We start from the raw sequence: 27,777 nt of genomic DNA on the forward strand, positions 1-27,777 counted from the left end.
GTGAGAGGCAGGACAGCAGCTCCCAGCCTGGGCACCCGAAAGCCAGGAAGAGAAGGCGGCTCCAGTCTCTTGAAGCCCAGCATCCCCGTTCATGGACGCCCCCTGGTGGTGATGTGAAGGAAAGGCGGGCAGTGGTCACAACCACTGGGAACCCAACACATAAAGACAGAAAGACAGACAGGCAGACAGACAGACAGACACACACACAGTAGTACTGGAATCCCCTTTTTGCCGTCTTCTGAGATTCTAATAGACGCCCCCCCAGCCCTAGACCTACTGCCGGTAATCCCTGGGGACCCCCCAGTGTGTCAGCCTGGGGGCAGGCCCCTGGAGGGAGTGCCGTGGGTCCCCTCTGACCCCGCTGCATCAGCCCAGTCTCAGGCCAGGGCCTCCACCTGGTTTTCTAAGTGTCCTTCAGCGGACCCCCTGTGCCCACCATACTGGTCCGTCTGAGAGCACTGTCCACTTGGAGACTCCTCAGGCCAAGTGAGCCCCAGGATGCTGGCAGAAGCCCTAGGGGATCCTCCACCCCTGGACCCAGCAGCTCGACCCCCCCTTGGGTCCCCACCCATCTTCCCTAGCGGTCCCGATGGGTCTGTGCTCACAGCCACACAGGGTGGTAGCACAGAAGCTCTCACACGACCACGGCAGCGCCGGCCACACTCAGAACTCGGGGACAGCCCAGCCTGCTCCTGGCCGGACAGGCAGGACTGACGGGGTCCATGTGGATGGACGCACCCCGGGATGGCACCTGAGTCGAAGGCTTCCGGCTCTCACTCCACGCCTTCTCCTTCGCCAAACCCGCTCCGCTTGTGAAGTGTGACGGGCGCAGGCCGATATCCTGGCCAGAGTGCTTTTTATCCCTGCATGGTCTGGTCACCTGGGTCCCTGCCCTGGGCCTTCCCTGTCCACACTCGCCCTGGGCTGAGCCAGGTGATGGGGAAGCAGGAACTCAGGTCAGGCTCAGAGCCATTTCCCGGGTGGGTGGGGCTGTGAGAGGCGGCTGCACCTGTGGAAGCCCCCAGCCCCAAAAGGTGCAGGAGCTCCGCCATGCTCCCCGGAGCCCAGTGGGCCTGAAGCTACAACCACGATGGCCGGAGGAGGGTGGAGGCGGGTGTAGACCAGTGGCTAAAGCCCTCCCCGCCTCGGGGCTCTGGCACCTGAACAGCCCTCACTCCTGACAACCTGGGGAAAGGGCTGCATGGTGAGGGACCCGGAATTGACTAAAGATGTTTCCACTACCACTCCGGAGAACAGGGCTCCACATGGACGATAGGTATAGCTTCAGAACGTGAAGTTTCATTTCTTCCCTTGAATCTGAGAGCTGAGAGCTCGAACCTGCTACAAAAAAGACTGGGCCTCCTTGGAACACCTTGATTCCTCAGGCTTGATTCCTCAGTTAGTTCCCCTGACACATCCTGCCCAGGTCACCAGCCGGCCCTGCAGAGTGGGAGGTCCCTAGTTAGGTGGGTGGGGTCCAAGGTCTGAGGTTACCTGTCGCTCCCATTCCAGGCGCATTCGAACTTGTCAAAAATGCAGTCGTTCTCATACAGGGAACAGAGCTTGCTCCGAAGGTAATCGTGGACCTGGTGAGAGAAGGGGACGGGGTGAGTCGAGGGGGGCACCCCGACGGTCCTGGGCCCCCTCCACGAGGAGGATCTTACTGAGCAGGGCTGTGCCCTCCGGGGTCTGGATGGCACTCCCAACTCAGCCCTGCTCATCGGGAAGGGTCCATAGCCTGGCACATGGCCGACCCCTGAGCCGTGGCCAGAGAGGGGACAGTCACAGTGACAAAGGGAATAACGCCGAAGGGGACCAAATCCTGGCTTTGCTCCTCCCTGGCTGTGTGACCCTGGACAGTGACTTCACCTCTCTGAGCCTTGGTTTATTCATCCTTAAAGTGGTAAGAGCACACACCTCATGGGCTGTTCTGGGATCACATGTAAGTGACTATTTGGTATAGGGTCATGCCCTCTGAGGACAGTAGTCACCGTGAGAACATTGGTGACCATCACGGAGAAAAGGGGAAGGAGAATTCACACAGGCCTCTCAAGCGTGATCTCGGCAGACGCCACCTGTCCTGTTTTATAGATGAGGCACTGACGCTCAGAGGTTAAGTAACTGGCCCAAAGTCACACAGCGTACAAGTGGAAGACCAGGATCCTCTCCCAGGGTTACCAGACACCACAGGAGAGATGGTGATGCCCCATGACCTGCGTCCATCTGACTGTAGCCCCATCCCACAAGCTCTATAACCATGGGGCCTCCTGGGTACCAGCTCTCTTCGGGGACATGGCCCTGCCCTCTGGTGGCAGGGTGAGGAAGGGTGTTGACTATGGAGTAAGAAAGACCAATCTAAGGTTGGCTGCTTGCTACTCTACCACCACAGATATGCCATTTAACTCAATTTTCTCCAAACAAAATGGGATAGAGAGAACACTGTCCCCCCCTCACAGGACAGCTGGGAGGCTTAGAAGAGGAAAAGTGTGCCAAGGTCTTAGGTCAATGAAGCACGTGCTAAGGCTCATTCAACACCCATCCCTACCCTTTTCTCCTTGTCTTCTTCAACCACAGAGGCCGTAAACCTACTAATTTTTCCAGCCTGGTCATGGGCCTGTTCTAGCCAATGAGTTGTAAGAGGTCTTCTCAGGAGTGTTCTGGGAAAGCTTTTGTGTTCATAATAAAACATACCACAGATCCAACCAGCACAGCCTTTCACATTTCCTCCTTTCCTGAATGGATGGTCAACATAGTTCCTGGAGTTGTGGCAGCCGTTTTGCCACCATGAGGTATCAAACATGAAGGTAGAAAACCAACACTCAAACGATGGTGAACTAAATCACAGAAGTGGCTACTGGGACACTGAGCAGGTCACAAAGCCACTAAGTATTCTAAGATACTCCAGGCTTCTTGTGAAGGGAGAAAAGCCCCTATCTATTCAGTACGGTAAGTCAGCCAAACACAATTCTGTTATACACAATTTCTAGCACCTAACAGCTAAAAAATGTTAGTTATGTTGGTTTTATATAAAGATTACTATTTTAGAATCAATAGGTCAGCTGGACCAGAAGCCAAGCACCCAGCTTTGGACCTGGTCCTCCAGAGCAGTGATTCTCCCGCTTTATTGGGTCCTCACGTGCTTTGGGAATCTGAAGGCTCTGGACCCTGTCCCCACAAAATGCTCACATTAAACACTGCACCTAGCTTCAGGGCCTGGGGGCTTTTGCTGACACCAGGGACACGAAAGGCTGAGGGGCCTCAGAGGGTTGGACACAGTCTTGTCCCTGGGCAGGCTCTGGGAAGGGCATGCTCTGGGAAGGTGCCAGAACAGTCAGTCCCACAGGCCTGAGCAGGGGTTAAGTCATTCCTGCCCCAATCTCTGACCCCTCCCATTCCCAAGGGTAGAGGAGGGGCTGATCCCTTCCTGGGATGTGCAGTGGAAGCAAGAGGCCTGCTGGGTCAGAACCGGAGGGAGTGGCAGGACCTCCAGTAAACACAAGTGGCTAACAAAGGGGCCCTTTCATGAATCCATCATCCCGAGGAAGCTGGGGGTTGGGGGAAGGGCACCGGAGCCGCCCCAGGCGTCCCTGTGGGTGTGGAGCTGCCAGAAGCACACGTGTCCCAGGTCAGACTCTGAGTACCCCGTCTTCCCCTCTCAGCTCTGTGCCCCTTCCCAGGTTCCCTTCCTGTCAAGTGAGGCCGATATCACCCCATTCACAGGGGCAGTAAGGAATAGAGGTGAAAAATATATGTGGCATTCTGTGTGCACCCAATACTTGGTGACGCTATGAGGGTTTGGCTGGGTCTTCTGGTGTGGGGGGGTACTGTTTTCCCACTCACATCTGCACAACCAAATCCTACTCATCCTACAAGGTCCAGCATAAATGTCACCTCCTTCAAGAAGCCTCCCAGACTGCCCCAGCTAAAGACAGAACGGGCGCAGCTTTAAAACAGTCCCATATTTCTTTCCAGTCCCCGCCAAATTTTAACATCATATGAATTTTGTTTTCTATTCCCTAATATATATGGATGAATCATAACAGAAAAATAATAAACGACTTTCCAGGAAGGTGTCCCATGCTTCATCCTGTATGCCTGGCTGAAAAAGCCTGCACCGAGGATTTAGAAATGTACCACGCTCCCATTTCACCACTGTATCACTAGCTAAGGATGCTCCCTGGGAGAGGGCAATGTTTAGCCTGCGTTAATCGTAGGACTGCAGACGCCGGCTCCAGCGGAGGGAAGCCATGGTCTGCACCCTCAAACTGAGCCCAGCCTGATGCTCATCTTTGTCCCCTGGACCTTGGACTGCAGGCCTAGTCACAGCCCTGCCTCAGAGCAGGAGCCAGCAAGCAGATGACACACAGCTCCCCGTGAGGCGGGGCTGAGCACGTTCTCCTGTCTTTGGCCGAGCTACGTGGGATGAGCTGCCTGATTCCTCAAGCCTCAGTGTCTTCACCTGCAAAATGGGCTTATGAAAGCCGCCCTATGGCTGGGAAAGGCCCTCAGTGTGAGTTCTCAGCACAGGGAAGGGCGGCTGCGGGTCTCCCACCCGCAGAGGGGCTGCGAGGTTTTCCAGGCATCAGTGCCCACCTGGTAGGTCTCTATGGGCCGCGCCTCCATGTTCAGGTCCCAGACCTTGACTGTGAGGTAATCGCGGGTGAGCATGTACCGGCCGCTGTGGCTGAACTTCACGTCCGACACGGAGGAAATAATTTCCGAGAAGAAGGAGCGGTTACTGGGGTCCTCGGGCTCTTCAAATACTGCGGAGACAAAAACAACCACCGTCACTGGGCCGCTCCCACCCGTGGGGTCCAAACAACAGACCACTCCGTTTCCACTCTGGGCTCATGCGGTAGGTCATTTATTCATTCATCAAACTTATAACTAAATACAGGTCAGGCCCAGGCCCAGATGGATCCTCCAAAGAGGGAAGAACCAGCTCTTGGAACAGTGTTTATTGAGCATTTACTCTAAGCCAGATTCTGTGCTGAGCCTTTCCCGTGTGTTATCTTATCTAACCCCACAATAAAAACATCAGGTCGGTACCACTAATATTCCCATTTTATAGCCAAGAAAACTGAGGCATGGATGGCCTTAGAGCTGGAAAAAGTGGTGGAGGGAGGGATTTGAACCCAGATGTGCTGCTCTCTGCTGCCTCCTGCTGGTGATGACAAATGCCAGGACTGTGAGGTGTCCGGGCATCCTCGAAGGTGCTGGACCACGTCCTGCACTAGGCTGGGCACTGCCTGTGGTTCTAACTGGCTCTGGGGCCTCTGTTCACGGTGCACTGGGCACACATGGCCGAGCCCCGTTCATAGGTATGTTCTGTTTGGCTGCCATGCGGGTTTGTAGCAAAATCAAACCTCGCCACCGCGGATGCGGCCTGAGTCCCGTTTGCCGCCTGCCACACACCTCCTATTATTTTAGACCAGCTGCTCCACACAGGAAGTTGCTTACCTGACCCCTGAAGGCAACGGCTTGCTGCCTTTACCAGAGATCCCAGAGTGGGCAGTGAGCGGCTCCCCAAGCAGCATCCTTTCCCTGCTGTCCCCCATAACCAGGCCTTCCTGACACAAGGAGGTTCCCATGCAGCAGGACGAGCTCTTCCAAGTTGCACGTCTGTTGCTGGCTGTCCCAATAGTTTGCCCCCCTCACTGGACGATCAGATCCTACAGCGGCCCTGGTGCTGCAGCAGGATGGAAATTAGGGTCCCTGCTGACCATTTAGGACCTGGGCCATGGATGGGCCTGGGGGTCAGGACAGAGGATGGGGAGGTGGGTTGGCAGCCATCTACAGCCAGTCTGGAAGGACTTTTAAACATTTGACAACCTGTCCAGCTGTCCCCATGGGCACCGGCTGAGTGGCTGCCCTGCCTGCTGGTCTCGAGGCTCCAGGCTTAAAACGGGGAAGCAGAGAGCTGATCACATGTCCCCGGAGCTCACAGGAGTGCCCCTCCTGCTGGCCCCTCCTATGTGGGAAAGCCCCATATCCCACCTCCCAGGTCTGTCCCAGCCCCTGACCCCCCATCTGGGAACCCGTTCTTCTTCTTGTCCAAGGTAGACACTGCTCCTGCCTTTCCCAGAGATACAACTCCTGCCCAGCTCCCCTCTGCAGGGTGGCTGGAAACATTTCATGCCGATCGGATGCTCTCATGTGGTCATGCCTACATGCATTCACTCATCCTCTCAGTTAACCAGTCCATACTGAGCGCCCACCATAGCCAGGCACTGTTTGAGGCCCTGGAATGCTGCAGTGAGCAACACCCCCATCCTCCTGGAGCCCACATTCTCCTCCCAGAGACAGACAGTAAAACTCAGTGACATGCGATACCGTTGGGCCATGGTGGAAGAAAGATAAAGTAAGGGAGGAGACAGAGAGAAATGGGGGCTGGTGACTTGGATAGACAGGGCCTCTGTGGGAGAGCACATCTGAGCAGAGACGTGAATGAAGTGAGATGCCTGGGAGTAGAACTCCAGGCAGAAGTCGTAGCACGTGCAAAGGCCCTGAGACAGGGATGAGCAGAAGGCCACGTAGGCTGAGAAAGGCGAGAGCGAGGGGCTGTAAGCCATGGGAAGGGCGTCATCCTGTAGGCAATAGGGAGCCACAGAAAGGCTCGGAGAGAGGAAGGGCATGGCAAGATTTGATTTTCTCCAGGATTCTCCACCCTGCAGTGGGGAGGAGACCTCCTTGTGGGTCACCTTTAGCCTCTAAAACCTCTGCATTCTGATTGGTCATCTCACATAATCGTGTTTTGTGCCCTGGTACACTGACACCTTTATTTCTGCAGGTATAAGCATTCGTAATTTTTCTTTGTTAAGCCAAAAAATTTAAATCAATGACATTTCCCTCTTCTCTCAGATGTCTGGAATAAAGACAAATTCAATACTTGATTTCTTACTTAAACTAAAGCACTGAGATTCTGTATTGTCTTTAAATGAACAGTGGTATAGACCTAATACTTGGGAGAAATGGGGCAGAGGGTTTGAAAGAAGATGCACCTCAAACTTTCTGCAGGGATCCGGGTGGCCGCAAGCACTTCCCCTGGTATGTGGCAGGAACTCTCTCTCGACTGAATTAGCATCTCTGCTGCTAGGCGTTAGACAGAAGGTAAGATATAAAAGCATAAAGCGGGGTCTGTCTCTTGCACCCCGACTTTGTACCCCTCACCTGCCTCGGTGGATTCCTCCAGCCTCCACCCAAACCACTAGGGCTGGTCCAGCTCACTCCGCCCTGCACCCTGCAGAGCTCCTGGCACGCTTTGTGGGGTTTCGGTAGTCAGATGGGGACCAAAATCACAGGGGAGCATCCGCACCGGATGTCACAGAGCCAGGGGCTGCGTCTTCTGCTAGTTTTAAGGAGCAGGAAACCACAAAGGTCAGGGCTGAGAGGATGACTTAATCCATAGTTGAAAACAGAAGCACCAAACGGCCCACTGCAACCTCAGTTCTGGCTGTACTTGGGCACTTCTGATGGTTTTTTTTAAGCACAAAAGCACCAGAACTGAAAAAGATTAGTGGAAAGGATATTAACAAGCCTGAAAAAAGTTATACCTACAAGTTCTTAGTTTTCTTGTCAAATATTTCTACGAATTTTTTTTTTTTTTTTTTTTCCCGGCCTCTCACTGTTGTGGCCCCTCCCGTTGCGGAGCACAGGCTCCGGACGCGCATGCTCAGCCGCAATGGCTCACGGGCCCAGTCGCTCCGCGGCACGCGGGATCCTCCCGGACCGGGGCACGAACCCGTGTCCCCTGCATCGGCAGGCGGACTCTCAACCACTGCGCCACCAGGGAAGCCCTCTATGAAATTTTTGATACAACTATTTTTTATCAAAAGACTGCAGAATCTTCCGTATCAATCCCTCCCCCTCCCCCTCCCCCCAAACACAACCTGCAAGCCCCCAGGCCATTAATAAGAGATAAGAGGGTCTCCCTTCTAATTGACAGAATCACTAAGGACATTTCACAGTAATTATTGCTGCCAAGAGCTTAAAGAATTGCCTCCCAGAGCCCCTGTCACTCCCACCCCACCTCTCTCCCCTGCCCTAATTATTTTGTAATTGGAGGCCTCCGAAACAGCAGAAATCTCTGTCCGATATTTTTTAAAAAAATAACTTTGCATAATTAAGGCTCTCGTGGCCCTCGCTGGTTCCCTGACAATCGCATCCTCCTCTCTGGGTGTCACCGCTGTCACACACGGGGGGAGGGTGAGGAGCCCCCTTCATGCCACCCTCGCCTAAGTGAAGTGAAGGGACCCTGGGGAGGTTCTGAATCACCCGTGATCCAAGGAAACAGAAGTGAAGCCTGAGGTGCGGGCCAGCCTTCCTCTCCAGCCTTGCACACAACTCTGATGTGTCCCTCTTCTGCTTAAAGCCCTCCATGGGTTCCAGTGTCCGCAGGATCAAGGTTCAAGATCCCACATGTAGCTGCCAAGCTCCTTCCTAACCGGGCCCCAACCGGCCTGCTGCTCCAGCTTCACATACCCAACTTCCCAGGGCCTCGAACAGGGTGAGGCGAGCAAGACCCCTAGGGCACCACACTGAACAAGTCACTCTGGGGTCGCCTTAAATGAACGCCTCCTTCAATGTTGTGACTTCGGCATCTCACTCGCCTTATCCTAACCCTTGCCCTGCCATATACCAGGCAGCAGGGCAGAGCCAAGCTCTGGGTGACCTCAGGCAAGCCCCTTAACCTCTCTGAGCCCAAGTTTCCTCACCTGGAGGACAAGCATGGTTAGACCTCCAGAGGTAACACCTAGAAGCACCTGGCCCAGTGAGGGACTTGAGTATCTGTTCAATAAAACTGCATAACTGTTTTTACAGTTATTTTTCACATTGTTTTCTCTCCCTGAAATTTCCTTTCCCATTTTTCGCCTCTGTCTTTCTCACCAACTCCTGTACATCCTTCAGAACCCCAACTCAAAACATCCTGTTCTCTGTGCAGCTTGTCCAGATGTTCTCCAAAGAAATCAAGTGCTCACCCTTGCTGCCTGCACAGCCCCGGGATGCCCTCTTGTATGGCATCAGTGAGGACGCCTGGGCACCTCACGGGGCTGTGAGCTCTTGGGGCAGGGGGTTCTGCCTTTGTCATCAGTCACCCTGGCATCCCTGCCCAGCCTGGAACCAGGCTCAGAGCCCAGCCTTGCTCACAGAGTGGACAGAACCTGCTGGTGCTGCCTGCCCATGTGGCCTCTTCTCCGTGCCTTTCCTGACATATTTCTTTCCCCACCTGGTATGATGCCACTTATATATGTAGGCACAGCAGTGAAACCTGTATCTGCTAGAAGTGGCCTCTGGGGGCCCATGGCTTTTGCTCTTTGTCCCTCTCAGTGGCACCAGCTATGTGCCACTCCTCATTATCAGCGTGTGGATGGTCTTCTCTGGGCATGGGTGGGGAAGTGGGGGGTAAACCGAGCAGGCAGACTTCATCAGATGGGGCTGGGATGAAGGGAGGTTCAGGGCTGACGGAAGAACTGCCCTGGCTTGAGCCACACGCTCAGGGACAATGGCGCAGGGCAGTGAAACCCTGGAGAGAAACATGGACATACGGAAGTGGGGCTGCAGGTCTGCGGAGGTGGAGAGCCCAGGAGGGGAAGGGCATGAAGGAGCAGACGGGTCCTGCCCAGTCCTTGCCCCTGGCTGCCCTGGCAACGGGTCCCTCCTCTGCTCTGATATTATACGAGAACGTCCACTGGAATGACGAGCACACGTATCCAGCCTAGTCCCACCTTCCCGCCTTGGGCTCCAGGAGGAGCTGCGGTGGGGGGTGGTCCCTGCAGCGGAGGGAGAAGCAGTGGGGTTGTGGATCACAGGGTACCTGTCGCTCCCGCACGATGCCGCTGTTGGGGGAGATGCCTCCTGCGAGGCCACCTTCCCGCCCCTGACACGCTGCCACCGGGACGGCTGGGGCCGTGCAGGGGAAGCAGGGACAGGCAGTCACTCTAAGGCGGTGGGCAGTGAGCTCTCACTGATGAGGAGTTAACAACTGCCATTCCCTGCTTATAACTGTCCCCCGCTCAGCACCGTGTGATGGACCCCGCTGCAGAAAATAACATCCACCCCAGCTGTGGCCCCCCGCTCCGCAGGATCTGCCCCCCACCTCTCTGTCCCAGCGGGGCGAGGCTGCCCCTTCACCCCACTGCAGCCAAGCCCCTCTCGCGGCAGCCCCTCACCCCCTTCCCTCTGTCGCCCCTTGTCCCAGGCTCACTCTTTTTCATTCTTCAAGGTGCAGAGCTGCCTCCTCCGACCACCTTAATTTAAAGCTGACCACATCAGAGCAGTCGCAAAGCCTTCAGAAACTTGCCCGCTGTCACGCTCCTATTTATTTACCAGTCTGCTTGCTCCATAAAGGCAGGCGCCCTCTCTCTGCAGAAAGCCTGCGGCCACCCCTCACCCTCTCTCACTCTCCATTCTCCATTCAGTCCGTGGGCAAAGCCGACCTTCCGTGCGGATGCAGGACCCGACCCCCTCCACTCACCGCACCCACCCCGCTCGGAGCAACAGCATCCTTCATCTGGGTTACTGGGCTAATCTCCCGGCTGGCCCCCACTTCCACCCTCCTCTCAGCAGCCAGGGGGCTCCTATTAAAACACAGCCAGGCAAAGCTCCCCTGTGGCTCCTGTCCTTTCAGAGAAAACCCAGAGCCCCCGCCGTGGTCTGTAAAGTCCTCTGCATGTGGACCCTCTGCTCTCCACACGTGGAGCCTCCTCTCTCCGTGCGCCTCTAGCCTCACCCCCACCTCCCCCGACTCTGCTCCTGTCACACAGGCCTCAGGATCCAGCTACGGGACCCTGGCTGTGCCCTCTGTTGGGGGCTTTACCCTGGCTCTGCCCCCCAGATATCTGGAGCTCTCCAACAGCGGGGGGCTAGGTCTGGTCTTTCTATCCCAGATCCATTACCAGGGATGAGTCCTGGGAGTCTACCCCACCCAGACCCTTTAAATGAACCTGGCTCACCCACAGTTTCCATAAGAGCTCTTTGTTCTCAAGGCTTCTGTGAAGATTAAGTGAGAAAGAACACAGGCTGAGAGGCATGAGACTACTGGAGCTTCTATCCTGGTTCCACTTAGCTGTGTGACCTTAGGGAAATGTCTTAACCTCTCTGTGCCTCTGTGTGATAAACGATAATGGCCCCCAAAGACGGCCGCATCCTCATCCCTGGAACCTGTGCACGTGCTACCTCACGTGACAAGACTTTGCAGATGTTAAGTTAAGGGTCTCGAGCTGCAGAGATTATCCTGGATTCTCCAGGTGGGCCCTCTGTAATCATAAGAGGGAAGGAGGAAGGTCAAAGGCAGAAGAAGAGATGGCATGATGGAAGCAGGGGTTGGAGTGATGCATTCTGAAGATGGAAAAGGATCGTGGGTGACCTCTGGAAGCTGGAAAAGACAAGGAAACAGATTCTCCCCCAAAGCCTCCAGAAGGAATGCAGGCCTGGCGACACCTGAATTTCAGACCTCTGCCCTCTAGAACTGTAAAAGAATATATCTGTGTTGTTTTCAGCCACTGTTTGTTACAGCAGCCAGAGGAAACCAATACACTCAGTTTCCTCATCTATAAAATGAATAACCGAGTACCTCCATCATAGGGTAGCTCTCAGGACTTAATGAGATGTAAACTTCGAGCAGCACCTGGTGTGTAGCAAGCCCTTGACCAATGTTAACTGCAGTTCCTGCTTCACCCAGCATCGGGCTGTCACAGAGTAGGGGTTCCACCAGGGGGAGCGATTGTCATTACCACCTATTCTAGGGAATCTTCGTGCTTTGGCACAGCCCTTCCTTTTGGCGGACTCTGTGCTGTGAAAAGCAGAAATAGCTGTCTATTTTGAGGATTCAAGCACAGTCGTTTCCATGGTTACCCTGTCATAATGACTAGCAGACAAAAGACCCGGATTTCTACTGCTTTGGAGAAAAACAGCAAGCTGTGGGCTGGGTAGCAGCAGCTCGTGCTTCCTGGCTCTGCCCTTGACGGGGAGGAGCCTGGGGAAGCCACTGCATTTCTCTGACCTCGGTTTCCTCATCTGCCCAACGGCAGAAGTCAACACGTGATCCACTTGTGATCCGGGACGCCCTTCCTTCATAAAACAGAAAATCACGGTCTTATCTGTTGAGAATATGATGCTGTGACCATTCATCTCTGGGGGTGTCTCTATCAGCCATCCCCTGAGTTCTGAGTAGTAACTGAGTAAATGGATAGAAGTGAGATGCAAAGAATGGGTCCTAACCTCCAAGTCTCTTTATAAAACGACCTGGCTCCAATAACAACCATTTGTTCTGATTAAAAATAACTACCTAATTGGCAATCGTCTGCTTGCCAGATGAGGGCTAAGAACAAACGCGATCTGGAGAAAGCAGACAGCAGGGCAGATATCTCCTCTACTCACGACTTATGGCAAATTAAATGAGGGAAGGAAAACAGAAGGTGCAATGTATTGTACAAAGACTGATGAACAATCCTGTCACTGGCATTAATGAGAAAGTGCAGAATATTGAGTTTGAGAATGAAAAGAAAATCCTAGAAAAATTTAAAATACATTTTTGATGCAAAATAACTCATAGAAAACCTATATAAACCAATAATCAAAAAAGATTTACACTTGAGTTTTACTAAGACTGCAAGGAGCTGATATATTACACTAAATATTCTAGGGAAAAAAAGAGAAATCAGCCAGCTCATTTTACAAGAGAACAATCATTTTAACAAAACTGGGCAAAGAGTGTAGGCAAAGAAAACTAAAGGCCAACTTCATCTATGAACATTTATGCCAAAAGCATAATTTTTGCATTTATGCAAAAATTTCCTGCCCTCAGTGTCACCAGGCACTGAAAAAGCCCCTGGTAGTCAGAAGGTGCGATGTCCCTCCCTTCATACCTTGGCCGTGCCAAAGCCTTCTGGAACTTCTGGAGAGGCAGACTCCTCCGTGGCCCTATAGTTAATTAATACTCACCACAGCCCCAGGAGAGGGGACGAGAAATTCAATGGAGTTGAGTCATCAAAATAAAGTTACAGCTCTTGCACTTGACTTTGTGGGCTGATTCACATGCAGCTCCACACCACCAGGCGTATGACGAGGACGTGCCTGGAATCTATGCTTGTGTGCCTGGGCTGGGGAAATGGATGAGTGGTGGCCGCCCTGGTGGGTGGCTGCTTGTTCAGACCCCAGGGAACCAGCTAACACAGTTACAGAAGCCGAGAGGGGCTCTGACTCTCACATCCAGCCCACGAAGAACGTCATTCAAGCAGCGTGGGCGGACACAAAACGATCTCTATTCTCCCTAAATACCATCCTTCCTGCACACACACTCAGGGACAATTTCTGGAAGTATTTCTTTCCATGCTTTTCTGTTTCCATTCTTTCGGTGAAGTAGCCATTGCCTTGCTTTCCTCCCCAACAGAATCTTTAAACATCATTCCCCCATGTCATTAAAAACGTCCTAAGAAGTCAGTATTTTAAATATTCCATCATACAGACATCATCATCTGGCCACACTGGTGCCTTCCCATCTTGGAGCCTTGGCCCCTGCAGTGTCCCCCTTCTAGAAGATTCTTCCCCCAGAGATCTGCATGGTGCGCTCCTTCAGCACCTCAGAGAGACTGTCCCACTGTAACCTCCTCAGTCAGTGGCACTGACATGACCCTCCCTACACCCTGCTTTTTTGGCGGCTGTTTACACCACTCACCACTTCTGGACATCACATCACCTAGTTAGGAGTTTACTGTCTGTCCATTGGTTCCTGCTGCACCCCTGTGTCAAGAATAGTGCCTGGAGCATGGCAGGTACAGACAGCCTGCCTGGATGGTTGCGTGTGCCCTGCTGGCCCCCGCTCCACCCGGAGAGGGAGATCTGCCCTCGCCACCCTGAGTGCTGGCAGCTCAGCCCTCGGGAGAAGCCTCGGCGCACAGAGAGGGGGTGCTCCCAGGGCTCCGCTGGAGGAGCCCTGGGGCTCGTGGACGGGGGACTGCAGCTCCAACAAGTGCAGACCCAGACAGCGGACATCCTGCCTGGCTGTGGACAGGAGGAAAGCTGGACGAGTGTGTGGACAAACCCGGAGAAGGGGGCTGGGGTAAGACTAGGGGACAGAACTTGGCCAAGGAAGGAGGAGGGGCTGGTGGCTGCAGACAGTCCTGAGCCTGAGTGCCTGGGGGCTGGGGCAGCACTGTCCTCTCTGGCTGCCCAGGGAAACCAGGCTCTTGGGGGGAAGACAGTGACCTTGTCCCTCCCAACAGCCCTCTGCCTCCTTCACCCAGTCTTTGATAAAGCCCTCCAGGGGCCAACTGGCCACCACTCATTCATTTGTTCACTCGTTCATTCGTTCATTCATTCAACAAGTGTGTATTTACAGACACTGATGTAGGCACTGGGGTGGATACAGAGATGAACTGAAGCCCCCGTCCTCCCGACTGGGGCCACATCTGCCCCCTGCCCCCCTGCTACTCCTGCAAAATCATCCAGGGACGACCCTGTGGCCTGACCCTCTGCCTTCAGGTGCCTCTGGGGAGCACCGCATCTGTGGGGAGCACCGCATCTGTGGGGAGCACCGCATCTGTGGGCAGCTGCCGCACAGCCCAGCACCAAGCAGCTCAGCCCGGGGGTGAGGAGCACTGGTTGGGGTGTCCCAGAGTCCCGGGTTCAAGTCCCACCCTGCCACTTTTCAGTGTGGGTGACCTGGGCCCTTCCCTGAAGGCTCAGTTTTGCCTTCTGTGAGGGACCCGCTGGGAGCTCGTGTGACGATGAGATGAGATGATGCAAGTAGAGAGTGAGGTGGGCGCCTGACTCAGAGTGTCCAGTGTGAGCTCTTCTGCGGCGGTGGTGGTTGCCTTATGAGGTTCCCTTGGACCTTGGTCAGCCCCGAATCTCCTTGGCACCTCTGTGGCAACCCCGTGGCTGGCCCTGTGGTGGGTTCCACCATGAGGTGACCCCAAGGAGCTCATAGGCTGCTGGGGGAGACGGAGCAGCCACAGAAAATTCCACAGGGTGTGGCTAGTCTGTGAGTGGAAAGCTTTGGGGGTTCTGGGGGTGCAGAGGAGGGGCCTGGCCCAATGTGGAGATCAGGGAAGGCTTCCTGGAGAAGGTGACAGCTGAATGTGGTCCCTTCTTGGCTTGCAGTGCCCAGCTCGCTCCCTGGCCCTCGTCTGTGGAGGGGCTTGGGGTGGAGGCAGTGGGTGGCAGGACCAGGTGCCCCCTCCAGCAGCACTAAGGAGACACTGAGTTCCCCCCGCAGCCCAGCCGGAACACCCCCATGCCCCGCCCACCCCGCGGGCTCCAGCACCGGGACGGCCCCGCCCACGTCTACCGCCACCTGGCCCCGGCGGGCATGCGCACTTACGTTTGGAGTGCTTGTCACACAGGGCGGCCGCACGCATGTCGCAGAGGCGCAGGGAGCCCTTGCTGCTGCTGTAGACGAAGAGGTTACAGTGGTGCGGGTGGAACTCGGACGCGGTGATCACCTCCGTGAGGTCCTCCATGTTGGCCGGCTTGATGTCCACGATGTCTGGGTGGCCGAGTCAAGGAACGGGAGGTGAAGGAAGGGCGCCCTCGCGGCTCTGCCTTTCCCAGCTCGGAGACCCTCGGGTTTCCCGACGCCTCTGCTCGGCACATCCACCTACCCCGCGTCTGAGCTGGCTCCGTTCCTGCGACTCCTGGACAAACACCCCGCCACGGAGTCCCCAAGCTGCACACCTGTCGTCGAACAGCCTGCTGGCTGTCCCTTCTGGGTGCCCGCCCGCTGTCCCCATAAGGCGGGACTGCCGCCTCCTTCCTGACCTGCGCCCTTTCTCCAGCCAGTGCCCATCCGCTGCCCGGTCCCACGCAGGGCAGCCCCTGAGGCTTCTCCCCTCTGCCCCTCCTCTTTCAGTTGCCAAGCAGGAGGCCAGGAGCGTTTGTTGAGTGCCTACTACATGCTGGGCTGTAGACACACTAGGCGAACAACTGCAGTTCTCCCCGGCACTCTGTGAATCGTGTCTGAGCTGAGTGGACAGGTATCCGTTGGCTCCCCTCCCCCCCGCCCCTCCCCCTGCCCTCCCTGCCCCGCCCCCTTCCCCTCCTCCTGCACCCACTCCCTTCCGCCCACAGTATCAAGACTGCTTTGGGGAAAAGGTTCTCTGCTTTTCTGGGTTTTCAGCTCTAATCTGTGCCTTCCATTCCCACTCAGTCACCACGAGGGGTAAGCATATGGCGTCAGATGGGCCAGTGGAGGGGCTCCAGACTTGGAGTACTGGGAATGCTGGGATGCAGCTCTGTCATCTCTGCGGGCTGGGTGGTGTGGAGAGGAAGGGACTGTATCTGCTGCCATGACAGGGGAAACCCGGAGTCTGGGGCTGGGGCAGACCGCCCCAAAGACAGAGTGGATGGAGAGAACGATCTGTCAGTACCTTTAGAATCCTGGGTGAGGATTCACCCGAAAACGGTAACCCCAGGATGGTTAAATATAGGACCCAATAAGTCCATTTTCTGTTTAGCGTCAAGAATTTTGTTGCTTGAAAGGAAGTCTCTCTGACTGAAATGCTGGAGCCCAGAGAGGGTAAACAATTTGTCCAGGGTGACTCAGCAGTAAGTGGTGAGGCTGGATTCCTGTCCATTCGCATTTGCCTACAACAGCAAATCATAACCCCTTGCTGTAGCATCCAAGGCCTGGCATACCCTGGCCTCTCTCTACCTTTTCGGCTTCAGATCCTACTAGTCACTCTGCCCTAAAGGCACTTTCCTCTCGAACAGAGACACCTTCGGTCTCTGGTCTCCCCAGCCCCGTGGGGCTCTGCACAGCCCATTCCCTCTGATGGAAATGCCCCCTCCTCCCTCTTCTTTGCATGTGAGCTCTGGATTCAGAGAATGCCAGCTCTGCCACCTCCTGGCTGTGTGATCCTGGGTGAGTCCCCCCACCATCCAACCGGCTCCCCATGCCTCAGTTTCCTCATCTGTAAAATGGGCTAACAGTTCTATCCTCATAGGTTTGCTGTGAAGATGAGAAGAGGCAAAGCCCTTGGCAACTGCCTAACACATCGCAGAGCTCAACGAATGTCCGTTGCTCTTATTATTTTTTATTATCTGGAAAATACTGATTGAAACTCTGACATTCATCTGCTGTCAGCACCCCCCTCCTCCACCTGTCCCAGGCTGCTTCCTCTCTCAGTAAGAAAGAGGCATTTTCTGACTTCTGTAAACAGTAGACTTTATAAAACATCAGAAAAGATGGTTGAATCTGTGCAATCAGAGGAGGGTCTCTGTGCAGATGCTCAAATCTTGCTTGCTAGAAGCACACCATTAACCAGAAAATTAGAATCACATCAAAATAGAAAGAGAGTGAAGAAAGGAGCTATGTCGTCAGTGCCTGAATTGGTTTCCCAGGAAACTGTGGTTTTCTGGTACGATAAGAAGCAGAGATTAAATCATGAAAAAGTGAGACTGAAGGTTGAGAGAGAAAAAGAGCCAAGACTTCTGGCATGTGTATTCCATCAACATCAACCTGCAGCCCCCATCCTTCTCAGCCTGAGCCCCCACTGATGACTTTCCATGGGCTCTGCCTGCTTAGAACGGCTTTAGTTTCCTACTGAACTTAAAATGGTGTCTGGAGAAAAAGTGCCGTCGTTTAAGAAATGCCCATGAGTACAGCACCTGTCAGATGTTCTGCAAACGGGGACTGAGATTCGCCCACAGGACTTGGGACACAAAAGCCAAAGAGGGCCTGGGAGAAACAGAAGTGCCAGGCCTTAGGGCACACAGGTCAGGTTTGAGCGCCGGTTGTATCGCTTGGCAGGGAACGTGGGTTTTTACCGTGTTTCACAGGGTTATACCCTCCTCAGGGAGTGAAGATGCCTTGCCTTGTAGGTGGTTCCCTGAACATCCCAGGGAGACCTGTCACCCGGCCTGAGGGGGCTCAGGCCGTTGTGACTTGTTGCTTTTGCCAATGCATGGAGGGCAGAAGTGGCAAGTGATGCGTGTCACTTCCAGGCTGAAGTTCTGAGAGCCAGCACTGCTGTGCCGTGGGCCTCAGGGCGCAGTGGGTAGGCTCTTGCCACCTCTGAGACTTTCTGATTGTTACTTCAGGATCACCTAACCCTCTTGACGGAGTCAGTGTCCAAACTCTTTCCTTCCCGGCCTCAAGATGTTCTAGAATCCAGTCCAACAAGAGAAGGGATCAGAGGTATGATGTCTGAACTCCGGCTCGTGGACACCGAAACTGGGGCTTATGAACCATCTTTCTAACCTGGGAGGCTGTGGGCGCCAGTGGCCGGAGAGAGGGCAGTGTGGTGGCGTGAAGCCTCCTCTCTCAGGCCCCCAGACCCTGGTCCCAGACTCACACAGGGGCCAAGGCCAAGCAGATGGGTGTTGCCTTTTGCTTGAGCATAGTGCACGTGCTTCCTGCTTCCTGCTTCCCGTGACCCACATCACTCTAACCGCTCCTGACAGCCTCACAACAACCATGTTCAGCTTTGGCCTGCCTTCTGCAAACTCCTGCTAGAACTCTGAACGAGGCCATGATGGCTAAGTCTACGGGGTTCAGTCATGACTGCAGGCTCTACAGCTAACATGCCTGAACCAGGGCTACACAGAGCCGGCCGAGGGGGGAACCCACGTGGACCGGGGACCCTGTGCATGGGCTGAGAAGACAGAGTCTCCGATGCCTGGGTTCCATCAACAGCCGTGGACCACGGCTCTTACAGCCTATGCATCTCTCGGGGAATCTCTCTTGCTGCTTCAAACAAAGGACTGGATAGAGTGGGTGCTGGGGAAAGATGATGTGAAGCACAGAGCTTCCTTTCCACCTGATGCTGGGGGAGGAAGACAAAGGCACAGTCAGGGCCAATGTGTGCCTCTGAATCCCAGGGCCCACAGCCTGACCCAGCACCTCCAGGACAGCACAGCGTCCTTCAGGGCGTGGCCATCCAACCGGGTCCACCATCACCCAGTCCCAGGACGGCTTCTCCAAGACCGCTGGCTCCGCTCGTCACAGGACGAGGATCTCCCTGTGGGTGCCCAGCTCCTCACTGGCCATCGGGTGTGTGAGAGCCAAATTATCGAGAGGGGCCGTCCCTACTGAATCCCCATGGCCACATCACAGAGCAGGGGCCTGGAGACGGACTCCTGACCGGCGAAGTAGATGTGGAGAAGCCTCCAGAGCACGGTAGTTACGTCCCAAACAGACACCACAAACACTCCTCCGGGACTCCCACCTGAGTGGCCACATGCCTGTGGACTTTGAGACACTTGACCGTACACAGCGGCCTGGACTTTGGCAGGACCAGTGCTGGGTTGGAAGTTGGGGGCCTTGGGCCAGGTGTCTGGTTTTACCTCTCTCTGGAATGTTCAGTTCCACATGCAGAAATCACTTCCATCTGTAAGTCTCGGTTTCCCCTATCTGCAAAATCAGGGGTTGAGTATGACCCTGGAGCGCCCTTTCATTTCGAGGATTAACCCACAGCTGGCTTCCCCCATGCCCACTTCAGAATCAGCTGCATGAATCCCACGTGGGGCCAGTGCTTTTTTCATGGCAGGACTGACCTCTCTTGGGAGGGAGCATAATTAGACTCATTTACAAGCACCCCCCCCTCCGGCAAAGCTGGATGAATTATTCATGCTCTATTTTTCCATCTAGTTGTACTCCAAGTATCTGATGGCTTTTGCTTAACTTTTAGCCACACTTTGGCAGCTAAGAATGATTTTCCCTCCTAGGAAAGTTTGTCAGACACAGGTAGGCGGAGAGGGGAGCAGGTCACGCGGAGAGGATGAAGGGAGAAGGTAGACTAGCTCCGGTCCACACCCCTTGGCTGAGCGCAATGTATTTTTCTCCGGTGCAGTGTGTTGAATGGTGCCTCCCCCTGCCCCCCCCCGCCAACCCAAATACATGTCCACATCCTAACCCCCAGAGACTGTGAATGTGACTTTATTTGGAAAAAGGGTCTTTGTAGATATGATCAAGTTGAGGATCTCAAGATGGGGTCTTCCTAGATTACCTGGCTGGGCCCTAAATCTGATTACAAGTGTTTTGATAAGAGACACCGAAGGAGAAACAGAGACACCCAGAGGAGAAGGCCATGTGGCATCTGAGGCAGAGGCTGGGGTGATGGCTTGGGCTGCAGGAGCTGGAAGAGGCAAGGAAGGATCCTCCCCAGGAGGCTTCAGAGGAACCCAGCCCTGATAACACCTTAACTGCAAACTTCAGGCCTCTGGAACTGTGAGACGATAGATTTCTGCTGTTTTAAGCTGCCCAGTTTGTGGAAAGTTATGGCATCCATTGAGAACTCAGACACCCAGTCTGCTTCCTGGAAGCTGGGGAAAAGACACGGGTGTAATGCTACTTATCGTGGACAGCTTCCTCTGCCTCCATTCCAGACCTCTTCTTTCCCTGCAGTTCCCTGTTTTAGCAGCCCCAGCCCTGAAACGCAGAGCCAGGAATCGGGGCAGCTTCTGGATCCCTCCATCACATCCAGCCTGCCTCCGTGTCCTGTGCTCATCCACCTGGAGGTCCCTGTGCTCCGGCCCTCAGCCCAGGCTGCCTAAGCCGCAGTGGGGCTCCCCGCCTCTGGTTAGCCCCCCAGTCTCAGCTAGAGTGAGCTCCCTAAAATGGGGGCTGGGTTCCCCTACTCCCCACCCACGAGAGAAGGCCTTCTACTCAGGCTGCCAATACTGGCTGACCTATCTGTTTCACTCATCTGGGTGCAGGCAAAATCGTTTACACCCCAAGCTCCAGTTTATACCAGACTGGTACCTGTGCCCACCTGAGATGCCCTGCGGGCTGATCAGGTGGCTTCACATCCGTGTCTGTTCAACCCTCTCCACGTGTGAGTGAGGCGCCCCCCTTTCTGTGGATGAGGAAATGGGGGCTCCGCAAAGAGAAGCCACTTGCTCGGGGCCAGGCAGAGGGGGACCAGCCTGGGACTGGAAATAACGTTGAGCTCCAGAACCTGCAGTATGTAGTATGCAGCATGCTGTGACTTGGGAGGCAGAGCGGGGTGGGGACGAGAACTCTGGCCCCTGACAGCCTGGGACTGAACCCAGGCTCTGTCTGCTTGCCAGCTGGGTGTGCAAGTTTCTAAACCTCTCTGTGCCTCAGTTACCCCAAGTTCAAAATGGCAACGGTACGCCTTACCTCCTAGTGCAGCGGTAGGATTCATCAAGATGGTGCACGTGATGTGCTGAAGACGGGGCCCGGCAAGGAGTAGGTGCTTTGTAAGTGAACTCCTAAGAAGGCATGTGGCATAACACTGCAGGCAAGTGCTGACCGGCTGCCGGGGAGCCTGGATTCCAGGCTTAAATCTGCCTTTAATCCACGCGGCGTCTCCCTCGGGCCAGTCACTCAACTTCTGTGGACCAGTGTGAGCTGAGGCTCCAGGAACACGAGAGGAAAAACACAGCCACGGGAGCGTGGACAAGTGGGCGGGAGGGGCTGCCGCCTCCCTGGGGCACCCAGGGGCCTGCGAAGATATCTCTGGTTCTGGCAGCTGTCTGGCTCCAGTCCCCTTTTCCTTCAGTGGCCAAGTGTGAATAAGCACACATGTAACCCTCTAGGCCACGGGTTGGCTGACATTCTCTGTCAAGGGCCAGAGAGTAAGTATTTTAGGTTTAGCAGGCCACAAGATCTCATCTCATCCAGGCTGCTGAACTCCGCTTTTGTGATGCAAAAACAGCCACAGACAATATGGAAATGAATGGGTGTGGCCGTGTTCCCATCAAGCTTTATAAACTGGTGGATTCATGTGCCCACCTCTCCCCACTGGGCTACTCTTTGCTGACCCCAGGTTTAGAAGAGGGATTGCAATCTTGCTGTTGTAACAGAAGCCTCCCTTTATTGCTAGTGTGTAAGACGCCTGGGGCTCAGTGAATCTCAGAAACAGGGGTTTGTCCTGTTCCGTTCCAGAAGGAAGTCTGTGGTTCTTACTGCCAAGGACACAGGAATGTAATCCAGGTGAGCCTTTGCAGAGTCATCAGGTTTGCAGAGATTTTTATAGAAACTCCTTCATCTCTTGCTGCCAAGAGCATCGCCTGGTGTCCTGAAACCAGTGGGGTGACACCAGCACCGGGCACCATGGCCGATCAGTTCGAAGCCACACCGCTCCGTGGGATCCCACTCGGAGGGTCCTGAAACTTTGGAGAGGAGGTGGCTATGCTGCTGTGGCCCTCACTTCTTTGAGGTCTGAGGTGCACTTCTCAGAGCCTTGGTCTCCCTTACCTGTCCCAGGAGCACCGGTACGAGGGCCGTCACTCACCCCCTGGGCAAATCTCCCCTGACCATAAAATGAGTCAGGCACGTGAAATGAATAAACATCACTGGTTCGTTCCACCGAGGGGCTCCAGTGAGACACAGGTATGTAAAGCACTCCATAAATGCCAAAGAATTACACAAGTGTCAACTAATGTGATGGGGTTTAGTGGCTATGCCACGACAGATGCTTGTAAAGACACAGCAAGTAGCTGAGCTCTGAAACACAGTCAAACCCTTGGAGGGCTGGTGAGGGCAGCCCCCTTCAGGCCGGGCACCTGGATGTCCCTGCGGAAGGGACCGCCCACCCTCCAATCCCACAAAGGAGGAGAGGGAGATGAGGGCGGGGAGGTGACGGCCCGGGGCCAGAGGTGGAGGCGGAGCAAGGATGGAATCCTGGCTTCCGAACGTCCAGCCGGTGCTCCTCCCACTGCGCGCTCTATTCTGGAGCGACCGCACCTCCGCACGACGGGGAGTTCTCCCACGCGGTCAGCACCCGCAAAGGCCCTGCTGCTGGGGCTCGCTGGACTGGCTGTATCCTGGGCAAGCTGGATGTCGAGAGTGGGCAAGGGCCCCACGAGGAGAAGGATGTGGCCTTGAGCTCCACTGGTTGAACCGAGCAAAGTGTGGTTTATCCAGACGTCCTGGTAGGAGCACACTCTCAGGAGGGGGAGGCTGTTACCATGGTGACCAAGCAGCCGCGGAGTACGGATGGAGGCGGTTCTGCCAAAGGCCACACCACACGAGGCGTCCTACACAGGCTCCCCAAGGACGCTCGCGTGGAGGGGCCTGTAGGCCTCCCGCACAGGGAGGCAGTCTCGCTGGGGCGCGGCCAGCAAAGCCGCTTTTTTTCCGCAGATTTTCTCCGAAAGATGACCTGGCTACAAGCATGAACTGTGAACGCTCCGGCCTCTTCGAGTCAGGTCCTACTGGAGGCTCCTGGCTACCTGTGCCTCTGTTTTAGTTTGCTCGGGCCGCCATAGCGAAATGCCACAGTTGGGTGGCTTAAACAATAGGAAATGATTCTCTCACAGTTGTGGAGGCTGAAGGTGCAAGATCGAAGCGTCAGCAGGGTTGGTTCCTTCTGAGGCTTCTCTCACTGGCTTGCAGGTGGCCATCTTCTCCGTGTGTCCTCACGTGGTCATCCTTCTGTATATGTCTGCGTCCTGATCTCCTCTTCTTATAAGGACACCAGTCACACTAGATTAGGACCCACCCTCATGATCTCATTTTTCCTTAATCACCTCTTTAAAGACCCACCTACAAATACAGTCATATCCTGAGGTGCTGGGGGTTAGACCTTCAACATACAGATTTTGGGGGGACAAAATTCAGCCCACAACAGCCTCCTTCCCTTCCCTGCTCAGAACCTTATTAACTATGATGATGCAATCTCACTCAAAGAGAAGAACCAGGTCGCTGGGGCCATGCTGGGCCGTGGGAGAAGGGCTGTTCTGAGTAACTGCTCACTGCGCAAGCCCACTGAAACCTTGGAGTGTTTTCTCTGTGTGATGAGCCAGACTGCACACCTCTTCCAAAAGCCAGGTTATGTGATTCCCAAATGCTTAGACAGACAAGAAATGACTTCTGAGTCACAAAAACCAGGGCTCGACAGTCTAGCCCCACCGAATAACAGCTGTGTGACCTCTGGAAAACTTCTCAGCCTCTCTGTTCCCGGCTTTTCTCACCTGTAGAATGAGTGGATACCATCCGCTTTGCAGGGCTGTAATGAAGATTTAAGGAGATGACATCTCCTTCATTAAGGAGATAAAGGTACTAGCACATGGCTGGTACTTTTAGCAACAATTAAAGTGAGTTAAATCAGAATCAGTATTTCACTTCCTCTGAAACAAACATGAAATTAAGCAGGGTGCTTTAAGGAGATGACATCTCCTTCATTAAGGAGATAAAGGTACTAGCACATGGCTGGTACTTTTAGCAACAATTAAAGTGAGTTAAATCAGAATCAGTATTTCACTTCCTCTGAAACAAACATGAAATTAAGCAGGGTGCAAAAGGTATAACGTTTGTTGCCTGGAAGGACACTCTGGAAAGACAGTGAGGGTTTGTGCTGGATTACATGCCTGGGTTTGTATCCAACCCAGAGTTGGGAGGGGAAACCCAAGGTGGGACAGAGCTTGGACACACACCTAGGTGGCTACCTTCTCATGGCACTGAGAAGGGGCGAACCAGACCCTGTCCCAACCTCTCAGGGCTCCTAGCCCAGCAGTGAAACCAGATATTAGCCCCATGAATGGATGCTCCAGGAGCGATATACAGGGTGCATGTGATGAGATTTAAAACAAGGCCCTGACTGGTCTGGAGAGTCAGGGAAGGGTCCTGTGAGGCAAAGGCATTAAGCCGAGGCCAGAGGGTGAGTAGGAGTTATCCAGGCAGAGGGCTCAGGCTGGGGGAAGTGTTCCAGGTGAGGGGGAAGCATAAAGCTGGGGAGTTGCAAGAGGGCAGGCTGCTGGAGCCCCAAGAGGGAGGGACAGAGGGCAGCCGACAGGGCTGTGGTCTGGGGTCGAGGGGGGTTTGATCGGGAGTGTGTTACTGAAGTGCCACAGAGGCCTTTCAGGAAGAGACAGGAAGCGCCATAGAGTTGCATGTCCCGCCACCCAGAGGAAATGTTAGAAACATCAAACAGCGGCCAAAGCCCATGCGTCCGGCCACTTATGTTATGAACCAACCCCACTCTGTCCTGCAACAGTGCAAAAAGCACCTGCTTCCCTTAGGATGTAAAACAAGAGCCAGAAACGTTATTGCATTGACGGGACTGGACGGACAATCTGAGTGACTGAGGGCTAGGAGGGCCATGGGCAAGTGCACCCACTCCTCAGAATGCAGAGAATGACAGCACCACCTACGCGAGCTGCCGTGAGGATTAAGTGTAGTAAGTGCGGTGCGTTCAGCTCAGTGCCTGCAATAAACGTGCAATAGCAGTGGCTGTCCTGGAGGCTGTTACCGTCATGACTGAGAGGCAGTGTGGCGTGACAGTGGCGTGCGTGGGCTCTGCGTCCAGATGCCCCAAGTCTGAATCCCACCCCTTGCCGGCTGGGTGACTCTGGGCAGGTTACTTAACCTTTCTGTGGCTTAGTTTACTCCCCTGTAAAAGGGGGATGTTAATCTTGTCTACTCCACAGTGATGTCGGGCGGATTAAATAGGTGAATATGTGCACGGTGACGGAGTGCTGTCTGGCACAGAGTAAGCGCTCAGTAAGAGGTGAAGGCCGCGTGGGAAGTGGTGAGGGTGACGGTGGGCTGCAGCTCTGGCTGCGGATGGAGTCAGCACCATGGACAGCGCACAGGAGCCCTCGGCCGCGGCGGAACGGAACCCAACCAGCTGCCTGGCCTTGCTGAGCCCCCAAAGCAGTGGTGCTGATAACAGTTTAACAACATGCTTTCTGGGTGAAAAGCTGATTTTGGAGATTCAGACTCAGGGCATTTCTAAGCAGACTCGCCCCACTTTCCTTATCTGTGGGAGGATGAAAAGAGGCAGCCTGTAAGGTGCTTGACAGTGGTCACGGGCTGGTTGGTATAGGTCCTGTGTTTACAGCATATCAGCCCCTGTACTCACCGGCCATGCTGCTCTCACAGCCCCCAGCACAGGAGGCACACCCCTTTGAATGGAAGAGAAAAGTGAGGCTCAGAAGGCCTGAGTGACTGGCAGGGTCGCTGTGTGTGTGAGTGTTGAAGGCAGGGTTGAACCCCAGGCTCTAGGGTTTGGGCCAGCACAGAGCCTGGCACATGGAGGGGCCTTGGTCGGTCCCCTCCTTAGCTCCCTGTGCAGAAAATAAGCCCAGTCCACAGGTGGCCGAGTGCTGACCAAGATTTGGAACTGCTTCAACATCCAGCCTAGCTTCCGCACCTGCTCCATAAATGGGAATTAGGAATTTGTTCCAGCCTAAGGCTTGGTGTGATGCCAGCTTCCACCATGAGAAATCGCTCAGTGGGGAGAAAAATCAACTGAACCATCTTTAGAAGTCTCTGGGTGCTAAAAATAAAGCAGAGGTCCATCAGCTGAGGCCTCCTGTGCAATCTGTTACCTTTAAGATGCTTCAAACTCAAGAAAAATCACCCACTGCTGCCTAAGAGCCTCAAAATGTTGGCATTAAAGGACCGAGAGGTTGTTTAAAACAGATGTGGAGATGGCACTGGGGAAAAAGGGCTTCAATGACCAGAGAAGATGTAAGGATTTATGAGAAAGAGCCTTAAGTATTTGAGGGGCCATCATCTAAGGGGGAGAGTAATACCGGCCAACTGCCAGGCCCCTTTATGTGAATGATTCCTTTACTCCTTACAAATATCCATACGATAAGGAATTTGGCCCATTTTGCAGTCATGGAAATCGATGACAAAGGAGGTAAAGCAATGAATCTGAGCCCAATTCTGCCAGAGCCCAGAGCGCTTCTCTTTAGTGTCTGGGGTAGTGGAGCCCCCCACCTTGGAGCCCAGGTTTGCAAGGAGGCATCTATATCCTAAGACCAGATGGAAACTGTGAACTTCATCCCTCCAAAGTCACCGTTTACAACCATTCATAAGCACCTAGGATGTGCCAGGCCCTGCATTATGGGTGGGGACACAGAGAGGGCTCAGCCTGGGCTCTTAATCCCAAGGCTTTCAGCAGAAAATGGGGGAGGCATTCATACTAACAGATGATGAAAGCCCACTGTGACCAGGGAATGTGGGCCCGGAGGGACTCGGACCAGCCTGGGAGGGGTGCGGAGTGGACAGAGCAGGGGTGACCAGACAAAGGGGGCTGTGAGTGACACATGTGGGCACACGGGAGCCAGCCAGGCGCCAGGAGGGAGAAAGGCTCCTCCAGAGAAGGGTCAGCAAAAGGCGGAGCACTGCCCCCATCCCTGTAACACGAAGGGAAACCCAATGGCGCGAAGGTGTGGGCAAGCCTGACGCACAGGACTCTGGGGAGGCGGGCAAAGGCTGGTCACCAAGAGCTGCCGGGCACTGTTGAGGGACCTGGACATTCTCCAAATGCTGCTGGGGACCACTGAGAGCTCTACACAGGGGACTGATGTGGTCAGACCAGAGGCTCTGATGAGCCGTCCTCAAAGCTCTGTAGAGCGCCAGCTGGCTGGGCAAGGTGGGATTCAGGCAACAGTCCAGGCGGGAATGGTACGACCTGAGCTGGGCCTTGGTTACGGTGGAGAGGAGGGCATGATTCCAGAGCCATCGGGGGAGAATGGAAAGTGCCTGGCACCTCTTTCCATTTTGTGGGTGAGAGAGAGGAAGGAGGCTGGAAGCCTCGGTGACAGACAAAGGCGCTGCACCGGGTATGTGCCTGGCACACGGCAGAGGCTCAGGAAGTACCAGGCTCCTCTCCCTCTGTTCAGAGCAGCCAAGTCTAGAATTAGAAGAGGAGAGGTCCTCTGAGCCAGCTTTTGTCACTATTCTTACTGGTGAAAACAATGCCCACTTTTTCTCCTTTATTAAAAAGGTTTTCCTTTCTCTTAAAAACCTTTGCTAAAAATCAATTCTGCCTAAGTAGAAAGTGTTACTATTTGGACACAAGGAGATGGTCACATAGCAGAAAACTCCCAGTGGCCTTGAGGACTGAACAGCAGCAT

General features: G+C 54.4%; 1 protein-coding gene across 2 annotated transcripts in view; it reads right to left on the bottom strand.

Annotated features, from left to right (window-relative positions):
* The window catches only part of PPP2R2C (protein phosphatase 2 regulatory subunit Bgamma), a 139,913-nt gene that overhangs the window by 10,649 nt on the left and 101,487 nt on the right, over nt 1-27,777 (bottom strand). For both annotated transcript variants that reach the window (XM_007119731.3, XM_028491699.2), the window contains exons 6-8: nt 15,323-15,487; nt 4,594-4,763; nt 1,495-1,586 (exon numbers count right to left, since the gene is read on the bottom strand). In XM_007119731.3, the coding sequence (XP_007119793.1) occupies nt 1,495-1,586; nt 4,594-4,763; nt 15,323-15,487 (427 nt within the window). The remainder of the gene's footprint in view (nt 1-1,494; nt 1,587-4,593; nt 4,764-15,322; nt 15,488-27,777) is intronic.

Source organism: Physeter macrocephalus, chromosome 7, assembly GCF_002837175.3.
Source record: "Physeter macrocephalus isolate SW-GA chromosome 7, ASM283717v5, whole genome shotgun sequence".
Taxonomy (NCBI): domain Eukaryota; kingdom Metazoa; phylum Chordata; class Mammalia; order Artiodactyla; family Physeteridae; genus Physeter; species Physeter macrocephalus.